The 17,112-nt window shown below is 38.4% G+C and overlaps 1 protein-coding gene across 4 annotated transcripts in view; it reads right to left on the minus strand.

Annotated features, from left to right (window-relative positions):
* Positions 1 to 17,112, minus strand: part of kcnq5b (potassium voltage-gated channel, KQT-like subfamily, member 5b) — a 163,501-nt gene that overhangs the window by 45,558 nt on the left and 100,831 nt on the right. For all 4 annotated transcript variants that reach the window (XM_088072614.1, XM_088072624.1, XM_088072629.1 and 1 more), the window contains exons 2-6: positions 15,836 to 15,926; positions 13,708 to 13,834; positions 4,896 to 5,071; positions 3,707 to 3,832; positions 1,303 to 1,413 (exon numbers count right to left, since the gene is read on the minus strand). In XM_088072614.1, coding sequence (XP_087928740.1) covers positions 1,303 to 1,413; positions 3,707 to 3,832; positions 4,896 to 5,071; positions 13,708 to 13,834; positions 15,836 to 15,926 — 631 coding nt within the window. The remainder of the gene's footprint in view (positions 1 to 1,302; positions 1,414 to 3,706; positions 3,833 to 4,895; positions 5,072 to 13,707; positions 13,835 to 15,835; positions 15,927 to 17,112) is intronic.

Raw genomic sequence — 17,112 nt, forward strand, 5'->3', positions numbered from 1 at the left:
CAGGCATTAAAATTAACAAGAAATTGAAGAAAACAAGGGTGGTCTAATAATTTTTTCCATGACTGTATATATATATATATTCCACCAGTCCTAATGAATGGCCAAGCTCCAAAAACATAAAATGTTATGATTATTATAAATACATTTTTTTCTACACTAACTGACTGATTGCAAACACTGTCTTGCAATATCGTGGAACATTTCTCATTACACACTGCCTTTTTCCCAATGTTTTTGAAAAAGGAAGTAAAAACCAATTTTCTCAGGCTTTAAAGGTTTAAAGGCATTTGAAAGCAGCATTTGAAGAGTGATGTCAATGCAGGTTTCAAAGGGTTAATCATGTCGGGCTGCCACAAATAAATGAATGTGTGGGAAACCCTTTGATTACTGGATCTAACTTCATCAGTACCAGAACAGCAAAGAGAAAAACAGTACAGCCCCACTACACGCAACCAATTTACATAAACCTGCGTCTGCCCGGCCCTGCTGGCCTCAGCTTGAGTGGCTGTCTTGACGTGAGCACCGTTTGAATTTTTCAAATAGTCATGCCCTCCCATTGCACCGCCAGTTTGTCCTCATTGCAGGTATATACATACTTTGTGCAGCTAATAAGTTGCCTACAATACACAATGAATGGGAGCCAATTTCTGTTTGCGTGTAGTGGGGCTACACAGAAAGAGGGAAGAGATGATGCCTTGACCAGATTATTCTAGTTTTAGTAAAAAAGCAACGCAGTGACGACACAGACATTTCCTATACCAACACCAGTACAGGATATGACACAAACCCGTTCAAATGAGCCAATTATCGCTCTATTTGTCACTACTAGAGAGTTCAATCTGCATTGTGGTTCAAACACTTCACTGATAAACCAGAAAATTAAACAGTAACATTTGGCTTCACGATCAAATAAAGATTTTGTATTGCACCAAACCAATTAACAATATCGCACAATAACTTTAATCAAAGTCAGAGTTACACAAATTAAACTGAGTTGCTTCAATCCTCATATCAAAGGCCCCTCACATACAAAGAGAAAGAAAAAATTGAATATTGTCCTAATTTCAATCAATTAAATGTTACTTCTTTAGAGAAGATTTTCCTTTTAGGTGAATCTCAAAGGCCTGCAATCATCTATTAGGCAAAAATAATAATAAATCAAGTGACACCACTTGCTGTGTAAATAAGTTGGTTGCAGCCAATTAAATCTTCACAAGCTGATCTGTCAGAAAAGCACCGAAAACTCTGAAGAGAGTGAAGAGAGGAAAAAAGAAAGTTTTTCCTTGAAGAATAAAGACTTACAGCTGGCAAGGCAAAGAAGGAGATGCCCAGGAGGGCAAACCCTGCAGACAGCATCCGTCCTGTCCACGTCTTTGGTGTCTTGTCCCCATAACCAATGGTCGTCAGCGTAATCTGTGAAAACAAATGACTTATTATTAGGTCCTAAATAATGCTCACATTCAGGCTCCATCCGTATCCGTACGGATGATATATATATATATATATATATATATATATATATATATATATATAAAACATACAACACAAACCACTGTATAAGATCAGCCATGAGACCAGCTCAGAAAACTATTTCTTTGATCAAAACAAGTTTCACTACAACAGGTGACTTGACAAGAGGTTATTTCTTGGAGCACATGCTGCTTTTTGGAAACATTGTCTAATTACACAACCTTTATTCAGGCTACATAAGCTATAACTAATTAATGTTAAGAAACTGTTTATCAGTGTTGTATAGATCAGTTACTATCAATAAATATGACATACTTCTGGGTTTTCAGGTTATCAAAAATGCCTTTTGCTGGTGTGTGACCCAACACATAGTATGTCAAATGCAGTAACATATTAGTATGTCCTATTACATGCTTTTCTGGCTATTCTGACCCACAATCCTCTGCCCAGCAGAAGCTATGTAAAGTATCACTGACTGAGTTGCCAACAGATAACCAAAGACAAAATGACTTAACTATGACAATAAAAAATAAATCCATGTGTAATTTTACTGTCGTTTACTGTCATACTGCTTGAGTTTGCCACACAGACGCATAATTTGAAATGATGCCTTCAGGCAGTGTGAGTGATCAGACTTTGGTGCTGTGAGTCTGTATGGCCTTGGTATCAAGAACAACAACACATTTCTGAGGCTGAATGTTTATTCTGCCTTCAAAAATGATTTCTGAAACACATTATTTGGTTTCTTGTCATCTTAAAGAGTGCAGGCCAACTTAAATCTATAAGATTACTCTGCAGAGACACTGAGGGGCTGTTCTGAAAAGGTTATACCTTTAACTGACTGCATTGAATCAAAAAGAGGACTTAAGAAGGGGAGCTAATGAATTATGTTTTTAATAAAAGACAAAATAAAGGTAATTGTGATGATGAGTCATAGTGATGGCACTTAGCACATCCAAATACGACCACTGAAGGGAGCTTTTTACATGTGTTTGGCTGAAAGGAGCATTAATGCAGTGTAATCATTATGTAATGACAGGAGCAAATAAACCCGGCTGTGGACTGAATGTGGCACTGCCTCCTGTTCTCTGTTTGTTTTATCTGTTTCTCTGCACATACTGTATATCCATCCATCTATCTATCGCTCTGTTTGGCAGACAGGTCAGTCTGGATTATCTTTCATTCAGGCTCTGCTTCCCTTGCATGACAAAGGCAGCTGCAGCCATTTGGCATCATTATGACTTTTTTAAGCCGGTATGAAAATGGTGGTTAATGGAGCCGTGCAGAGCTAATGTTTATGGAGGAGCTGTCAACGTTCAAAAGGCAACAAGAAACCAAAGAGGAGAAAATATCACCCTCCGATGCAGGTCGCATTTATGTGAAAAGGTAAAAGTGACAAACTGCAACATAAACCAGACTTCATGAAAATAAATTAAAAATCAATCTTTGGATGTCTGTTCTAACTTGTAAGAAAATGTCCTATTTCAACTTGTTCTGTTCTACAGAAAACAGAGTAGACTGCAAAAATCACAGTAAATACAATTTTGAACTAAACTGCAAACTGCAGCTAATGTAGTTATTGTGCTCTGACTTGAGTTCCCAAAGTTTGGTAATTCTACTGGGCCTGGGAAAACTGTAACAGGTGTTTAAAAACAGATGGTGAACGTGAGAATAAGGACAATTACAATGAGAAAACTACTGATATTGTTACTATGACAATAGAGAGATTTGTGATGAACATGATGACAATGATTTCAAGCAATCTTGACCTAAAGTCAAACTATATGAAGTAATTATTACAATGACTTAATATTTCTGGGTTGCTTAAAATGTGACATCTATAAATGAAACAAATACAAACTGAATCGATTAAGAAATGAAAACAGTTTTCCTCATACTGAAAATGATCATGATATACACCTTGCCTTTGTATTACCATAGTGCAGTAACAACAATTTTAGTGCAATTTTGGGGTCATAGGCTGATTCACCGGTCATGGTTTTTAGGCATAAATATTACTTTATGAATACCTATTTATTAAGTGCATTGCGACAGTCAAAAAAGCTATTTTTCTTCAATGCTAGTGTTAGCGTAGTTACTGTGACTAGCCTTTGTAGAGCAGCATAGATAGTGGAGGTGGAGTGAAAATTTGTCTGGCAGCTGTTGAAATCATCCTTCCCACTTTCATTTCACTAAATCCTCACAAGCAGAGCGAGAAATATTCTTCCAAACTCACCGTGCCCCACCACAAAGCATCAGCATAAGTAGCAAACTCCTTGTTGAACTTGTTCTCCACAAGGTAGACGAGGAACGAAGAGAAGATGAGAACCAAGAAGCCAATGTACCAGGCCGTCACCAGTTCCTACAGACAGGGGTCAAAAGTCACTCATAAAATGAGTATTGTGTGAAAGCACAATCACTTTGGCATATGAACATTCACAGCTGATCAACCTAAATCGGCTTTTCTATGAAGCTTAAGGACAAAATGTTCTGTGTAATAGAATGAGGAGGTGATAAAGTTTTAAATCTACATCAATCACTGCAGATTGTTTTGTAACATGCAGGGACTGTGTGGCCCTTTTGCTTTTACAGTGCAGGGTTAGAGCTTTGCATAGAAACCCAAACGCAAACCCTTTGTAAACTGTTGTTGTATGCAGACCACAAATGAAATTCTTTTTATTCCATTGTATAGGAGGACATAATTTCTCAGGGACATATATATCAAAGCCAAAACTCTCTACATGGCTGCATTCAACTAGCAGCTGTGGCCTTTTGTATTTGTACTTTATATGAACTAATTATTCAAGCTGACTCCGCTGTGCCTGATCTTCTTTGATTTCTGGCTGCACAATTAGCTGTTTCAGATTGTATTTTTCTCGACTAAGAACAAGATAAAAAAAAAAACCTGGTGAGAAACTTTCACGAAGCATCTGCAGTGGCTCGAAAAGCATTTCAGACAATCCTTTACAAAGCTTATCCTCCCAACACAGTCTTACAGTACTTGACCCTTTCATTAACCCTTTTCAGTATGAATGTGCAGCAAAAAAAAGAAAAACTATGTCAGCAACAATGACCTGTCCTGGCTTCTGTGTCCATGGGTGTCATAACAATCTGAGAGAGAAGTAAAAAGAGGTTTTGTGTGGGCTGATCGCAGTGGAGCACAGAGAGGTGAGAGTTAGTTGACATAAAAAAGAAAGAAAGTAAATGCCTGAAAAGAATAAGTCAAGGTGTAAAAGCTGTGTTTATTTCAACACCAACTCTAAGTCTAATAGTTCAAGGTTTAAAACGCTACAACTTTTTTTCAGTACCAGAGGCCTTGTTCTACAACAAACAACAGCAACAACATGTGTGTATGTGTGTGCGTGCGTGCGTGCGTGTGTGAGTGTGTGTGTGAGCAAATTGACCATTTATCAGTGCCAGCCCACCTTGCTGTGTGCGTAGACCACAGAGCCTAGCAGCTTCCAGGTGCCTCCTCTTCGATCCATTCTCACCATGCGTAGGATCTGCAGGAAACGCAAGCTCCGCAGGACCGAGGTGGCAAAGATGTTTCCCTGGCTACCTGCTGACACCACCGCCACAGACGCTATCAGCACTATGATGTCTGGAAGGCGGAGAGGAAACACACACAGTGGCTCAGAGAAATGAAACAGTAACTTATTATGAGTCAAGCATGGAAACAATATGAAGTTTATCTGGTGGCATGTGCGAGATTTCAGTTTTATAAATGTCCTACATTTAACTTAATTCTTTTAACCAGCAGTGGCAATGTCACAATGACTGGTATTGCTTTCACCGTGTGAGACTGTGTGTGTGTGTGTGTGTGTGTCATCATGGCAAAATGTGGTCCTGGAGACACATACGATGGCGGCAACTGCCATACAAGTTGTTTAAGGTACTTTGATTGTCTGTGAAACGCCGTCACGAAACTTTACAGGTGTGGAGTTGAGATCACAATGAAGGCCGAGTTCAAAGATGGATGCAGTTTGAACAAATGAGCTGGGAGTAGGGGGGCAGAAAGTATGAAAGGCCCCTCCACCCTACACTCCTGGCCCACATTTTTTTTCAGACGTGAACTGCTGTATTGCATCTTGAGTGATCTCTAGTTTAATTATATTTCTTGCATTATTTATGAACACTCATGTAATCAAGTGAGCTGAGTTCATTAAATCTGAGCATAGACTCAAATTTGTCTAAGACTTTTTGATGCAAAAGCAATATTTGTATGATCCAAATACTGGAAAACAACAGCGATTCATCCAAAGCTGCAGTTCTTTTTATAGAGGACACATTTATGCTCATGAGAACAACAAGAAATAGAAGAGACTTGTCATGGAAGCTGAAAAATGTTCATCCCCATAGCTTAAAAACCCAACCCAAAGGCGAGTATATCTCACTAATATTGATCTTAAAATTAAAACTGTCCCTTTAAACAGACAGGCAGGATGGCTCATCCGAGCCTGGAGGTCAGAATATGTGGGGCTGGCTTGATGTCTATCATGTTGCTGTAATAACAGCAACTCACTGTTGTCACCTCACTCTTGCCCCTCTGCGAGACAAATTAACCCAACAAAGGCTCCATAATACTGGAGCTGACATAATCTGCCACAAGCATCAACAGCACAATAATGTACTGCAGTGTGTACTCTTCCTATACACACTATATGTTTATATAAGTCGCCTGGCTACCATATGAATCTGCTGTGGACACAAAGAGGACGGTGGGGGAGGAGTAACTGTTCCACACAGAACATATTTTCATGTAAGGCAGCACAATTATGGCCAACATTATAGAAATAGAAAGCCTTTATTATCATTATATTGTGCACGATACAATGCGTGCCACTCCTGGTTGGCACATAAAAAATAATCACAATTATTTGGAGCAATATTTAGATCACGGTTATGGGTTATTATTACTCAATGATATTCGCCACAGACATTTGTCATTGCACTTTCACATTTAAATAAACAAGGCACTGTTTTCACTTCCATGTTGTGCCACATTCCTCTGATGTATAAATCTGTGCATCAAAAGAAACCTGGTCCTTTTCCATGGTGCATCTCCTAGAAACAAAAATACAATTGAAATTATACTCTGTAACAAAACTTAAATAAACAGAGAACTGAACTGCTTTTAATGTCATGTTGTACTGCTGATCAATAAATATTTGCATCAAATATGATTTAAAATATGTTTTTTTTTCAGATTAGTTCAGTGCCTTTCCTAGTTGCAAAAAACAGTAAATATAACTGTTTATTGGACACATACATTTGGCCAAATGCACTTATTTCAGTCTGTCTTTGAGAGCTGGATGGATATGGTGAAGCACAATGCTGCAACACTGTAATGGTTGTATGAGTTGATGCTGGTTAAAAACTGAGATTCAGTGAGGTAACATTCTCCAAGTTATTCTCCTTGGCCTTAATGCATTCATCGTGACGGGGTTTTTATGGGGTTTTTCAGGTGGTTAAACAACTTAGTCGTGTTGGTTGCAGCACAGATACAAGTCTAATGCACTCCTTGCATATGATTTACATGCTTAGCATCACTGGGCCTAAATCCAAAATATTTCAAAACACTGGATGATGATCCATGCCAAGCTACTATTTCTACCAATGCAGGACGCATTTTAATTGTTTATATCGAAGATCATTTAATAATGGGAAGCCAAAATCTTAAGTGTGATTTATATTCGATTAATTGTGCAGCCCTACACAGTATATTTGAAATAACTAAAATCTCTACACTGCATGTCACTCAGATTCTAAAAGTCTGGGTTTCAAATTAGTTTCCCATGTGTCCAAGTGAACTGCATTAGTGTGTGTGTGCTGCAAATTGACAGATACACCAACAAACAAGTCACACAGGGACACACAGGCAGATTTAAACACACACAAACACACAAATCTGACACTGTTCAGAGGAAGTTCACACAGAAACCACACTTAACAAATAAATCAAATTAAACCCACAAAGAACACAGAGAGCTAAAGTAACAAGCTCCTGTGGCTCAAGAAATCATATTTTTCTCCTCTTTCCCTCTTTGCTCTTTTCTCAAACAGATCTTCCATTTCAGCAAAGCACCACGTGAAACTTTTCCCTTCAGCAGTGTTATGTGGTTCACTCAGTGCAAGAGGTTGTCCCTCATATAGACCCATCCCGTCAGCTCCTGTCCTTCTGCCGAACCCGTTTCGTGAGAGAAAATGCTGACCAAGGTGTGTCTAATGGCCTCTCTCACAGAATAAACCACAAACCAGTTGAGCCATAGTGGGGAAATGGAAAAGGGGAAAAGTCACTGGCAGCAGCAGCATTAAAAATACATTAATGACACCCAGGGGGTGAGAGTCTGTGGAGCACCCACAGGGCTGCAGCAGGTTCACTCCCTTTGAAGGTACACTGTAAAAAAACGTAAGAAAAATGAATGACAGGATGAATGTGTGTGTGACTTTTAGTGACAGTGTGTTTGTGGTCGTGGTGTGTGTGTGCCCACATCAGTAAAAGTGCACAGGTCAAAAAACCATCAGTCAAAGGGAGGTAAAGTACAGTGTAAACCTCATCACGTCTATGTGGGTCAAATTGAACATCATAAACAGATTATTCTTATAACTGATTTTATTGCCCTTTTTCTATACTCCTCATGTAGATAACCAATTAACTGACATTTGTATGATTATTACATTTACTGAATTTTATTGATGGTTTCAGAATGTGTTACAGCTTTTTCATTATGGAGGTTATGTGACCAGGCATTATTAATCCACAGGGCCAGCTTAATTCACAAGTGCTGTCCCCATACGCATGCATTTTCTGTCTCCATCTCTCGCAACCATTACAAGCAGCCACAAGTTTCAATGAGACTAAGTTTTTCATAGAGAAAATGACTTCTTTTTTTCCGCTCATAATTTCAATCTGCATGCAGAACCAGCTTCAGGTAGCCAGCTGGAAGCAGAAGAATTACTGCAAGGCAAAGAATCATGGGAGTAAGGCTTTTTGAAAAAGAAAGAAAATAGAGAACCCCAGTAATTAGTCCTAAAACCAGGAAATGAATTAGCATTTCAGCATCTCCACTTCCTTTGTCCCAAAGTCAGTGGGTTTGTTTTAAATGGGTTTTTGGTGAGATGCCCGGAATAATGTCTGTTGTTAACAAATGCTGAAGAGACTTTCACGTTTTGTTGTACAACATAAAATACGTTAGTAAATACCCAACTCGCAAACTTTGAAGCTTTTATGCTAAATAAGACTTCAGAACATTGTCAAACCAAACCAAGCCATGCCTAACACAGCCTTACAGCCTTGTAGTGGTGGCGAGACGACTGGAGTGTAGTTCGTTTATGGCCTAACGTTAACTTTTTACTTTTGGCAATTACATTTTGGCTTTAAAAATGCTGAAAGTGGTGTTCATTTGTTCTGAGTATCTCGCAGAACAAAACCTGTAAGTATCATAAACATTTGTTCACCACAGAGCTTATTTTGTGCAATGATTGAAAATCCAATGGAAAAATCCCATATACTTTTTTTTATCAGAATACAGGGCAAAGCTAACTTCCTGCGTTGGCCTACAGAAATACGTCATCCTTGGGGCACTGCATTACCATAGTCTTAAATTACTTCGTCATATTTGAAAAGTTCCAAAATAAACACTGTAAGTGCACTACTTGATTACTGTGAATTATCTAGACAGCATTTGCAGAGAATTGAGTCTGTCCAAAGCTTTTCAAATAATATAAGCAGTTGATCACTGTAACTGTGATCACAAAACAGAATAATGGGACTTGATAACATCTCTAAACTCAAAGAAACAATATGCAAGATTTGGTTTATTTGCAATTTGGTGCCCCAACAGTTTTGGAGTGGTACACCACTGTCGTAAATATGGACTTTAACTTAGCGGCTGTAGCAACTCGAAATCAGCTAGTGCAAACCCTACTAACAACAGACTTTCTGTTGCTACTGTTACACAGGTTAGACCACTGTAAACTCCAGTGCTGGGGTTTGCGCTGCCTGAATTCGAGTTGCTATAGCCACTAACTGAAGGATATTTTGCAGCGCTAAGCCAAGTAGTGTCTTTGCAGCAGGGAGAAAGGCACAGAGACCATGGGGTAGTAAATTAGGTTTTATTTGGGTTTAGATTTGTACCACAATGGTTCTTCACTTCTGCTATGATGTCCTTACAGAGATTACCAAGCTTTTTGTTAAAGCTAGCTGGTGGTGTGTGCCATAGCTCCATAAAGTGCTGCGTTCTTCACCCAATACGGTTACACTGTGCAAGAACAGCAATTTTCGGGGCAGAAAGGGGATGAAAGAGGCCTCCTTCCTCCTATTTCAATAAAAAATGATTTTGAAGCTGTTATTTTGATGATAAAGTAGCATAATGACTGATAATAACTTGTTCTGTCAGTCGCATGCTGCATCTGCTGCATTTGCTGAAACATCACTAAAATAACTGCAGCAGTTAAAGCAGTTAGCTGCTATCAGCTGCTCCAGCAAGGAACTTTAACTTTGCAAAGAACAGACAGTGAAAACCACAAGCCTCTGCTCCATGAAACCAATCTTACTTTCATTAATCCCCATTAAAATCCCTATGTATTTGTCACGGGGGTGTGTTCAAGCTAAAACAAGATGCCAAATTGCTCTTTAAGTTGCAGTCATATAGTGTTTTGCTGAGCGACATTTTTCAGAGGAGGTGATGGTGATGAGCGATGACTAAATGTATTAAAAGGGCAGAGGCAAACTATAGAACATAAGTATATGCATGTAAACCTTCTGCCTACAACAACAAACAGAACGAAGAAAATGAAACTGTGGTGCACACACAGACACACTAAAAACATGCACAATATGTCATTGCCTTGATTTGGTCAAAAAAGTAATATATTCTGATACTCTGTAATGTAGCCAGTGGCAAAAATAGAAGAAATAAATCTGTATAAAGCAAACTAACAGCAATTTGGCCCTCTAATCTCTCAAGCACCCAAATCAATAGATTTTCATTGTAGGTTTTGCACTGATTTCCCAAGCTGCCCCCAAAGCACAGTGTTATTATTTCTGCAATGTTTTTTTTTTGTTGTTTTTTTTTAAATTGAGATAATCACCAATTGAAAAAAACACTAATAGCTATGGGAATTTAAGACAGTAGCAGAAAATAAAGAAATCTTTTTTGTATCTCAGAAATATTCTATGGTAACTCAAAGTCATTATTCATCTTTCCAGAATGGATATATGGATATAATGGATATATAAAATGCAGGAAGAGAAGCAGTAAACTACAACCCTTAGCAAGCTTTATTTTGGCAGAACTATGAGTCTGCATGATTCCAGCCAAGTTTTGTATATGCATGTTTGATACTGTGTAACTGCCACAAATTAACTGTTAACAGAATACAGTCATCTGGCAGCATCCACCAGCAAAATGCAAATAAATAAATAAAATTCTATTTGAACACAATTTCACAGATGAGTTAGCCAAATGATATAACTCCATGGCAAAATCATCACAACAGGAAGAAATACTTTTAAAAGTAATGTTCAGCTGGAGGAAAGAAAAATATTTGCTTTAAGGTTTCCTTATTACAAAAGTAAATCAGGGGAGTGACTCATTCTGGCTCATTATTTTCAAAAGGGCATATCAAAAAGACATTGATTCATACCAAGTGGTAACAAATAATATTCCCAGTTGAAATGATTCTATATTTTCTTGTACTGTATGTTCTGATGTTAAACAAATTAATAAGACAAGAACAATATGTGCTGTCCATTGACAAGCTACCATGGCAACAATGTAGGAAAGGTAACACAACCATGGCATAACCCCAGAATACAGCTGTTGCTATTTTAGTTGGTTTTCAGTTCATGACACTTAACTGTAACATTTTAGTTGCCTGAAAGGTCTTGTGCTGTGTTTGGTTAAAATAAATAACCCTCTAAGTATTGAGATGGTGTATTTTTTGGTAAGAAGTCTACATTTTGTTTTGATTTTTTTACAGCTTTTTCCTCACTTTTAAAGCCTCTGTGAACCCAAATCACTAAAAACTTTCTGAATTTGTAGCTGAGGGTCTTGTATGTACAACAAAAAAAAGCATAAAAAATGATCAAAATATTGAAATTTGAAAAAATTTGAAATATTGTCATTTTAGTTTTTTCACAGTTTCCTGAAGCTGGGTTGATTTGGGCATGGTTATCCCCAATCTATATTCCATAATCTGGATGAAGCCAATCTAAAAGTCAGATGTCAGTTGATACTACTTTAACATGCCAATTCAAAATCCCTCAACACTTTTTTCAATAGGATGTATTTGGAAACACTCACTGTGAGTGCCAGAGTGCATTCTGGCACAAACTGGACCATCTGTAAATTTGGAGAACTGTTGGGATGTACCATTCGATTATTCAGAGCAATGCAATCTGAAAGTGTCAGAGAGCACTCTGGGCACTCTGTCTTGGGAGAAGGAGCAGCAAAGTGCCAAACGGAGTGAAAGTGTAATGAACTTAACTGCTCCTTAATTTACGGAGAAGCACAACACTGTGTCTTCTCTCATTTTAGCGTAGAGCGCCAGATTGGATTTACAAACGCACCCAGAGTCAGAGGGCTCGAACAGATAGGGCTGTACCTCGCCGACTCTGCTTTGCTCCATGGCTGTCATGGAGAAGGGAGGGACTTGACAAAAGTGTGATCCAAGGATATGTCAATCAAAACGTGATCTGCCACGCCCCCACAGTCTTGATAAATGCTGTCCTCAAAATGAGCTGTTTTGAACTCAGTTTTCTACTATCTGAAAACATTTATTTTCACTCAGATTTTTGTAGATACAAAGAGAAGAGCAGATGAGCCATCAAAAGATGCATTTGGTTTTTGCTCTGACAACCTCAAGGTCTCTCATTTGTATGCACATATTGTGTGATGCCAAATACAGAAAACTAACTCTAAAAGATTTTTGTTGATACTTAATGAGACATTAAACTTTGAAAAAATATGTGCATTCCTATTATTTCAAGCCCGTTTCCAGAAACTTTAAAAAGTTACATTAACATTATCACATTTAAAGATAGCTGACTGCACCGTGCCAACCAACTTAGCAGCTAGTGTCAGGGTTATCTCCACCCTCTTGTCCAAATATGGTCACTTTTAGCTCCAAAAATACAAGATGCTGACAGCCAGTGCTTTAAAACGAGAGTCCACAAACCAATAGGTGACATAAAAGTGGCTATGTCCATTACTTTATACAGGCAATGAATGAAATGATGTATACATTTACTCACAGTTTTCGCAACAGTATCATAATCTTCTGAAGCCAAATTCATATTAGTGCATCAATAAAGATCACAGTTTTGACAGTTTTGTGATTTTACTTTGGGGTTTTATTGCCCTTTTTAAACAATTTGTTTTTTTGTCCTTTTATGATAATTATGCATGTTTTATTTTCTTTCTTTATTATTATTATTATTATTATTATTATTATTATTATTATTAATAGTAGTAGTAGTAGTAGTAGTAATAGCATTTTATTTATTAATTAATTAATTTAATCTATTTACCAATGTATAGCACTTTGGTCTCTGTTGTTTTTAAATGTCCTTGATAAATAAATTTGGATTACACTGGATTGGATTGGAAAGACGCAAACCCATGATGGGACCGATCATCACCTGCATTTGTCTCTCCAATGCTCAGGTCCTCTGACTTGTACTCATTTTCTGGCTTCATCCCATTATGTCTCATTTTCTCACACTCTCTGTGACACTGAGTTTTGTTTTGCTCATATTCCCTCAGTGCTGGCAAACTACAGTACGCAGTATAGTGTATGATGTGTGATGTGTGACGACGGGAGCTCACGGCCCCCTGTGTGAGCTTTAAGATGTGCTCTCCCTCCCCTCGAGCACCCTACTGTAGTTTCCAAGACGGAGCAGAAAGATCCATGTCTAAACAGTGGAAAGAATAAAAGTAAGTTAATGCAACCTCATTACGTAAATGCGCTCTGCTCTTATGAGCTCTGACCACAACTGAAAATGACACGAGCAAACTATGGTCAATAGCGTGCCGTGGAGCCGTGCTTACGTCTAACATCAGACTGTGTTCACAGAGAGCTCAGCTGCGGTCCACTAGAGGACAAGTGGAGGGCAACTGAAATGTGAAACAATGAAGGAGATGAAATAATGATCCTGCTGTTAAAGATGACTTTTTTCTACGTCTTTTTCCACAAAAAAGACTCAAGCCAAAAAGGCGTGCTCCTACAGCTCACCTATGACGCAGAAAGGCTTCCTTGCGAAGCGGAGTCGTCCCTGCCATCCTCTGTAGCGACAGCAGCATCCCGCCGACCAGATGCGGATGATGTACTCCAGCCCAAACACCACAATCATCACAAACTCCTGTTCAGAAAGACAGAAACAGTAATTGTTTCGGCAGCATGTTAACAGAGGATAGTGATGTTACAAGGGCTACAAATACATCATTGTATAGGATTATACATATCATCAATATAATGTTTATGTCAAAAAATGGACAACAGATTGATAAAGAATCTAATACTGACTGTGACGGATGGACTGTTAATGTGCACACATTGATTCAGCTCCCTTTAGATAATAACACTGACGCAATTGTATGAAAGAATGGATCTCCATTTTCGGTTAGCACCTTTTGAATTCACAAGTATTTTCAAAAGCATGTTTGCTCTTTGACCCAACACTAGCTCGTTCTATCCTTCCTGGCTTTTTTTTTGAGGAAAAGCTTGAACTCCATTTATCGTTAGTAGTACTTAATGTTCCCAGTTTGGGGGAAGACACTTAAACAAATGAGCCACTGTGGAAATCTAGGTTTACTATCTATTAAAGAGGAGGTACTCTTTGTAATCATCAATATTCAATATTCAATATTTAAAGATATACTGTGCAGGAATTTTCTAAAAAAAAAAATGTATAGACTAAGACAGAAATAATCCCTTTAAATCATCACTTATGACACACTACAAGTGTGGCGGTGTATTAATTTGCAGAGCCTTATTATTTTCTTGTAATTATGCTGTGGTGGGGATCTTCGGGGGCGAGCACTTAGGTCAAGGACTTTGTGAAACAACATATTCTCACTCCCAACTCTTTAAATACTGACACTTGGTAACTGGCCCTACAAGTCAGACTATGTCCCTCTAGAAATATCCAAAACAATTTTGGTTGTTACTTGTGTCTTGTCAAAATAAACATCCATTTTCACAGGAAATGTACAGTATCTACTTGTTAAATGCATACAGACTCTTCGAAATAAATCTAGAACACAGGTGAATAATGTTGAATTTAGGTTTACTTCCTAGGCAACAAAAGCACGTGGTTAGGTTCAGAGAAAAACATGGTTTAGCTAAAAATAAGTATGTTTGTTACTTACATTATAATGTCGCATAATATGCATCACTAGCACATTACATCTGGAATTTGTTTAACCCATGCAACACCCCCTTTCACCCACCCTATGCATACTGTCTCACTCTTTATACTACGTCAGTTGCTTAGAGCGTCATAATGCCGCTGCCCGGTGCATCTCATACCACAGCTAAAGGGGGCCTCCGTGTGGTTTCTGACATCGTGGGCCATCTAGCAAATGTCAGTGTGGATGAGTTTGGGAATGAGACCGGTTTGTATTAAAAGGTCCTGACCAGGTGCCAGACCGTAACAATCAGGCCTCAAAGAGGACGCTATGACAATTGCTGACACAGCGTCACAAAAAAAAAGCAAATATTGTAATGCAAAACACAAAGCGGACAAAAGTCGTTCCAAAATGAGGTTGAGGTTGAATTTTACTTTTACGTCCAATGTCAAAACCTAAAAAACAGTGCCAAACAATTCCTGCATAGTGTACCGTTAACATTTCTGCTCTAAACTGTTAAATCACAATTAACACTAATCACACAGCTCAGTTTCTAAATGCATGAAATCCAACAGTTTTAATTCTGTGCATGCACCAAGCTTTGGCTGCTTGTCTCTTGAGGACACTGAGGTCATATCAGGTCTAAAGTTGAAGACATGGTGGGTTTTTACAGGCTGATTTCAGTCACTGGGAACTAGTTTTACTACATTTACTTCCTGGTAATGTGGAGGAGGCCAAATACATTTTATCAGAAAGTACAATTCAACAGTTAATTGCATTGGTAAAAATGTAATGTTAAAACAGACTCATGGATGTATGAAGAGATTGCTTCTGTAATACAAATTTCTGTTCCTGATAAGTTCATCCAATTTATTATTGAGGCTTGAAGTGGGTAAGGGAATATGGTGAAAGGTTGGGAAAAACAGCAAAAACTGAGGGGAAAAGGTATCATCACTTAATAAAAAAAGCATTAATTGGGGGTTAATTGAGCTGATGGTTGTCCAGTTTCTTACCAGAATGAGGAGACAGTAAGAGGAGAAGTCCTGATGAGCTGGGATGGTTGAGAACACAGAGAGGACGAGGCAGCTGAAGACCAAGATGAACCTAAACAGAACAACAGAAAAACAAAGGAGAGAATCATAAACACAACGTAAAATTGGCGTCAAACAGGATGACATCAATGGCCTGACCTCTTAAACCACCGCACTGACCAGCAGATCAAATCTCAAATTCCAAAACATCGTTTCCAATGGTCACAAATATGCTGTTGATCATTGAAATGTGCACTAAAGTGGAACTGCCGGCTGTATTTTCCTCTGTGAAAAACTCTTGAACCCCTTCTGGCACCGACAGAGGAGCAGAACACGAACAACCTGGCAGCACAATCACAGAACTTATTTCCTCTCTGCAGTGAACCATGAGGCGGACTATTATTCAATTTCCTGAGATATCAAGTTAATCATGCTTGTTTGTGTAACATGATTTGCAAGAAACAAGCAGTGAAACTGCGGCTATTGGAAAACAAGCAACATCCGACCATTTCCACACTCCGACTGTCGCTCCCTCCGCCAGGAAACCGTAGCCTTCCATCTTCATAAGCATAACATGCTTTTTTTCCATCACACAAATCTTCCAAAAACACGTCGTCGTCTGAAATAAGAGCATGGGGTTTGGAGTTACGGTGGCTCTTGATGCTAAACAGTGAGAGCACATCTGTGTTTTATCATCTCAGATCTCATCTTAAGCCCGCTGGAGAAAGACCGGTCGACACGCTGTGTGTCTAGTTTCTTCTTCAAGGAGAGACTTAAGTAGAGCAGATATGGCTCCATGTTTGCACAGTTACACATGAATAATTCAAACTGGAGACCTTTTTCTAATCTTTAGCCTTTATGCCTTTAAATATGCGGAAAAAAACCCTTTCATTTCAAAAGGGGGTACTCGGGTATGGAAAGCCCTAGTGGTGGGTGAGTAAAGAGAAGGGCATGTAGTAATCAATTGTGCCTATTATGAAAAGGCCCTTAGTCATTCTATCCATATTACTGATAATTATTAATCAAAAATCTCATTGTGTAAATATTTTGTGAAAGCACCAATAGTCAACTCTTCAATATTGTTGCAATATTGACAAAGGAATTTGTTTAAATAAAATACTGTGATATTTGATCTTCTCTATACTGCCCAGCCTTGATTATATAGGCTGTTGATGGTGATTTAGGAGTGAACAAGATTTGCTCTGTAATCTTAAAATAAGGAAATGTGTCCATTCGATTAAACCTGAAATAAATTTTGT

The sequence above is a fragment of the Plectropomus leopardus genome, chromosome 3, assembly GCF_026936395.1.
Source record: "Plectropomus leopardus strain MGB_pleo_1.0 chromosome 3, ASM2693639v1, whole genome shotgun sequence".
Lineage (NCBI taxonomy): Eukaryota > Metazoa > Chordata > Actinopteri > Perciformes > Serranidae > Plectropomus > Plectropomus leopardus.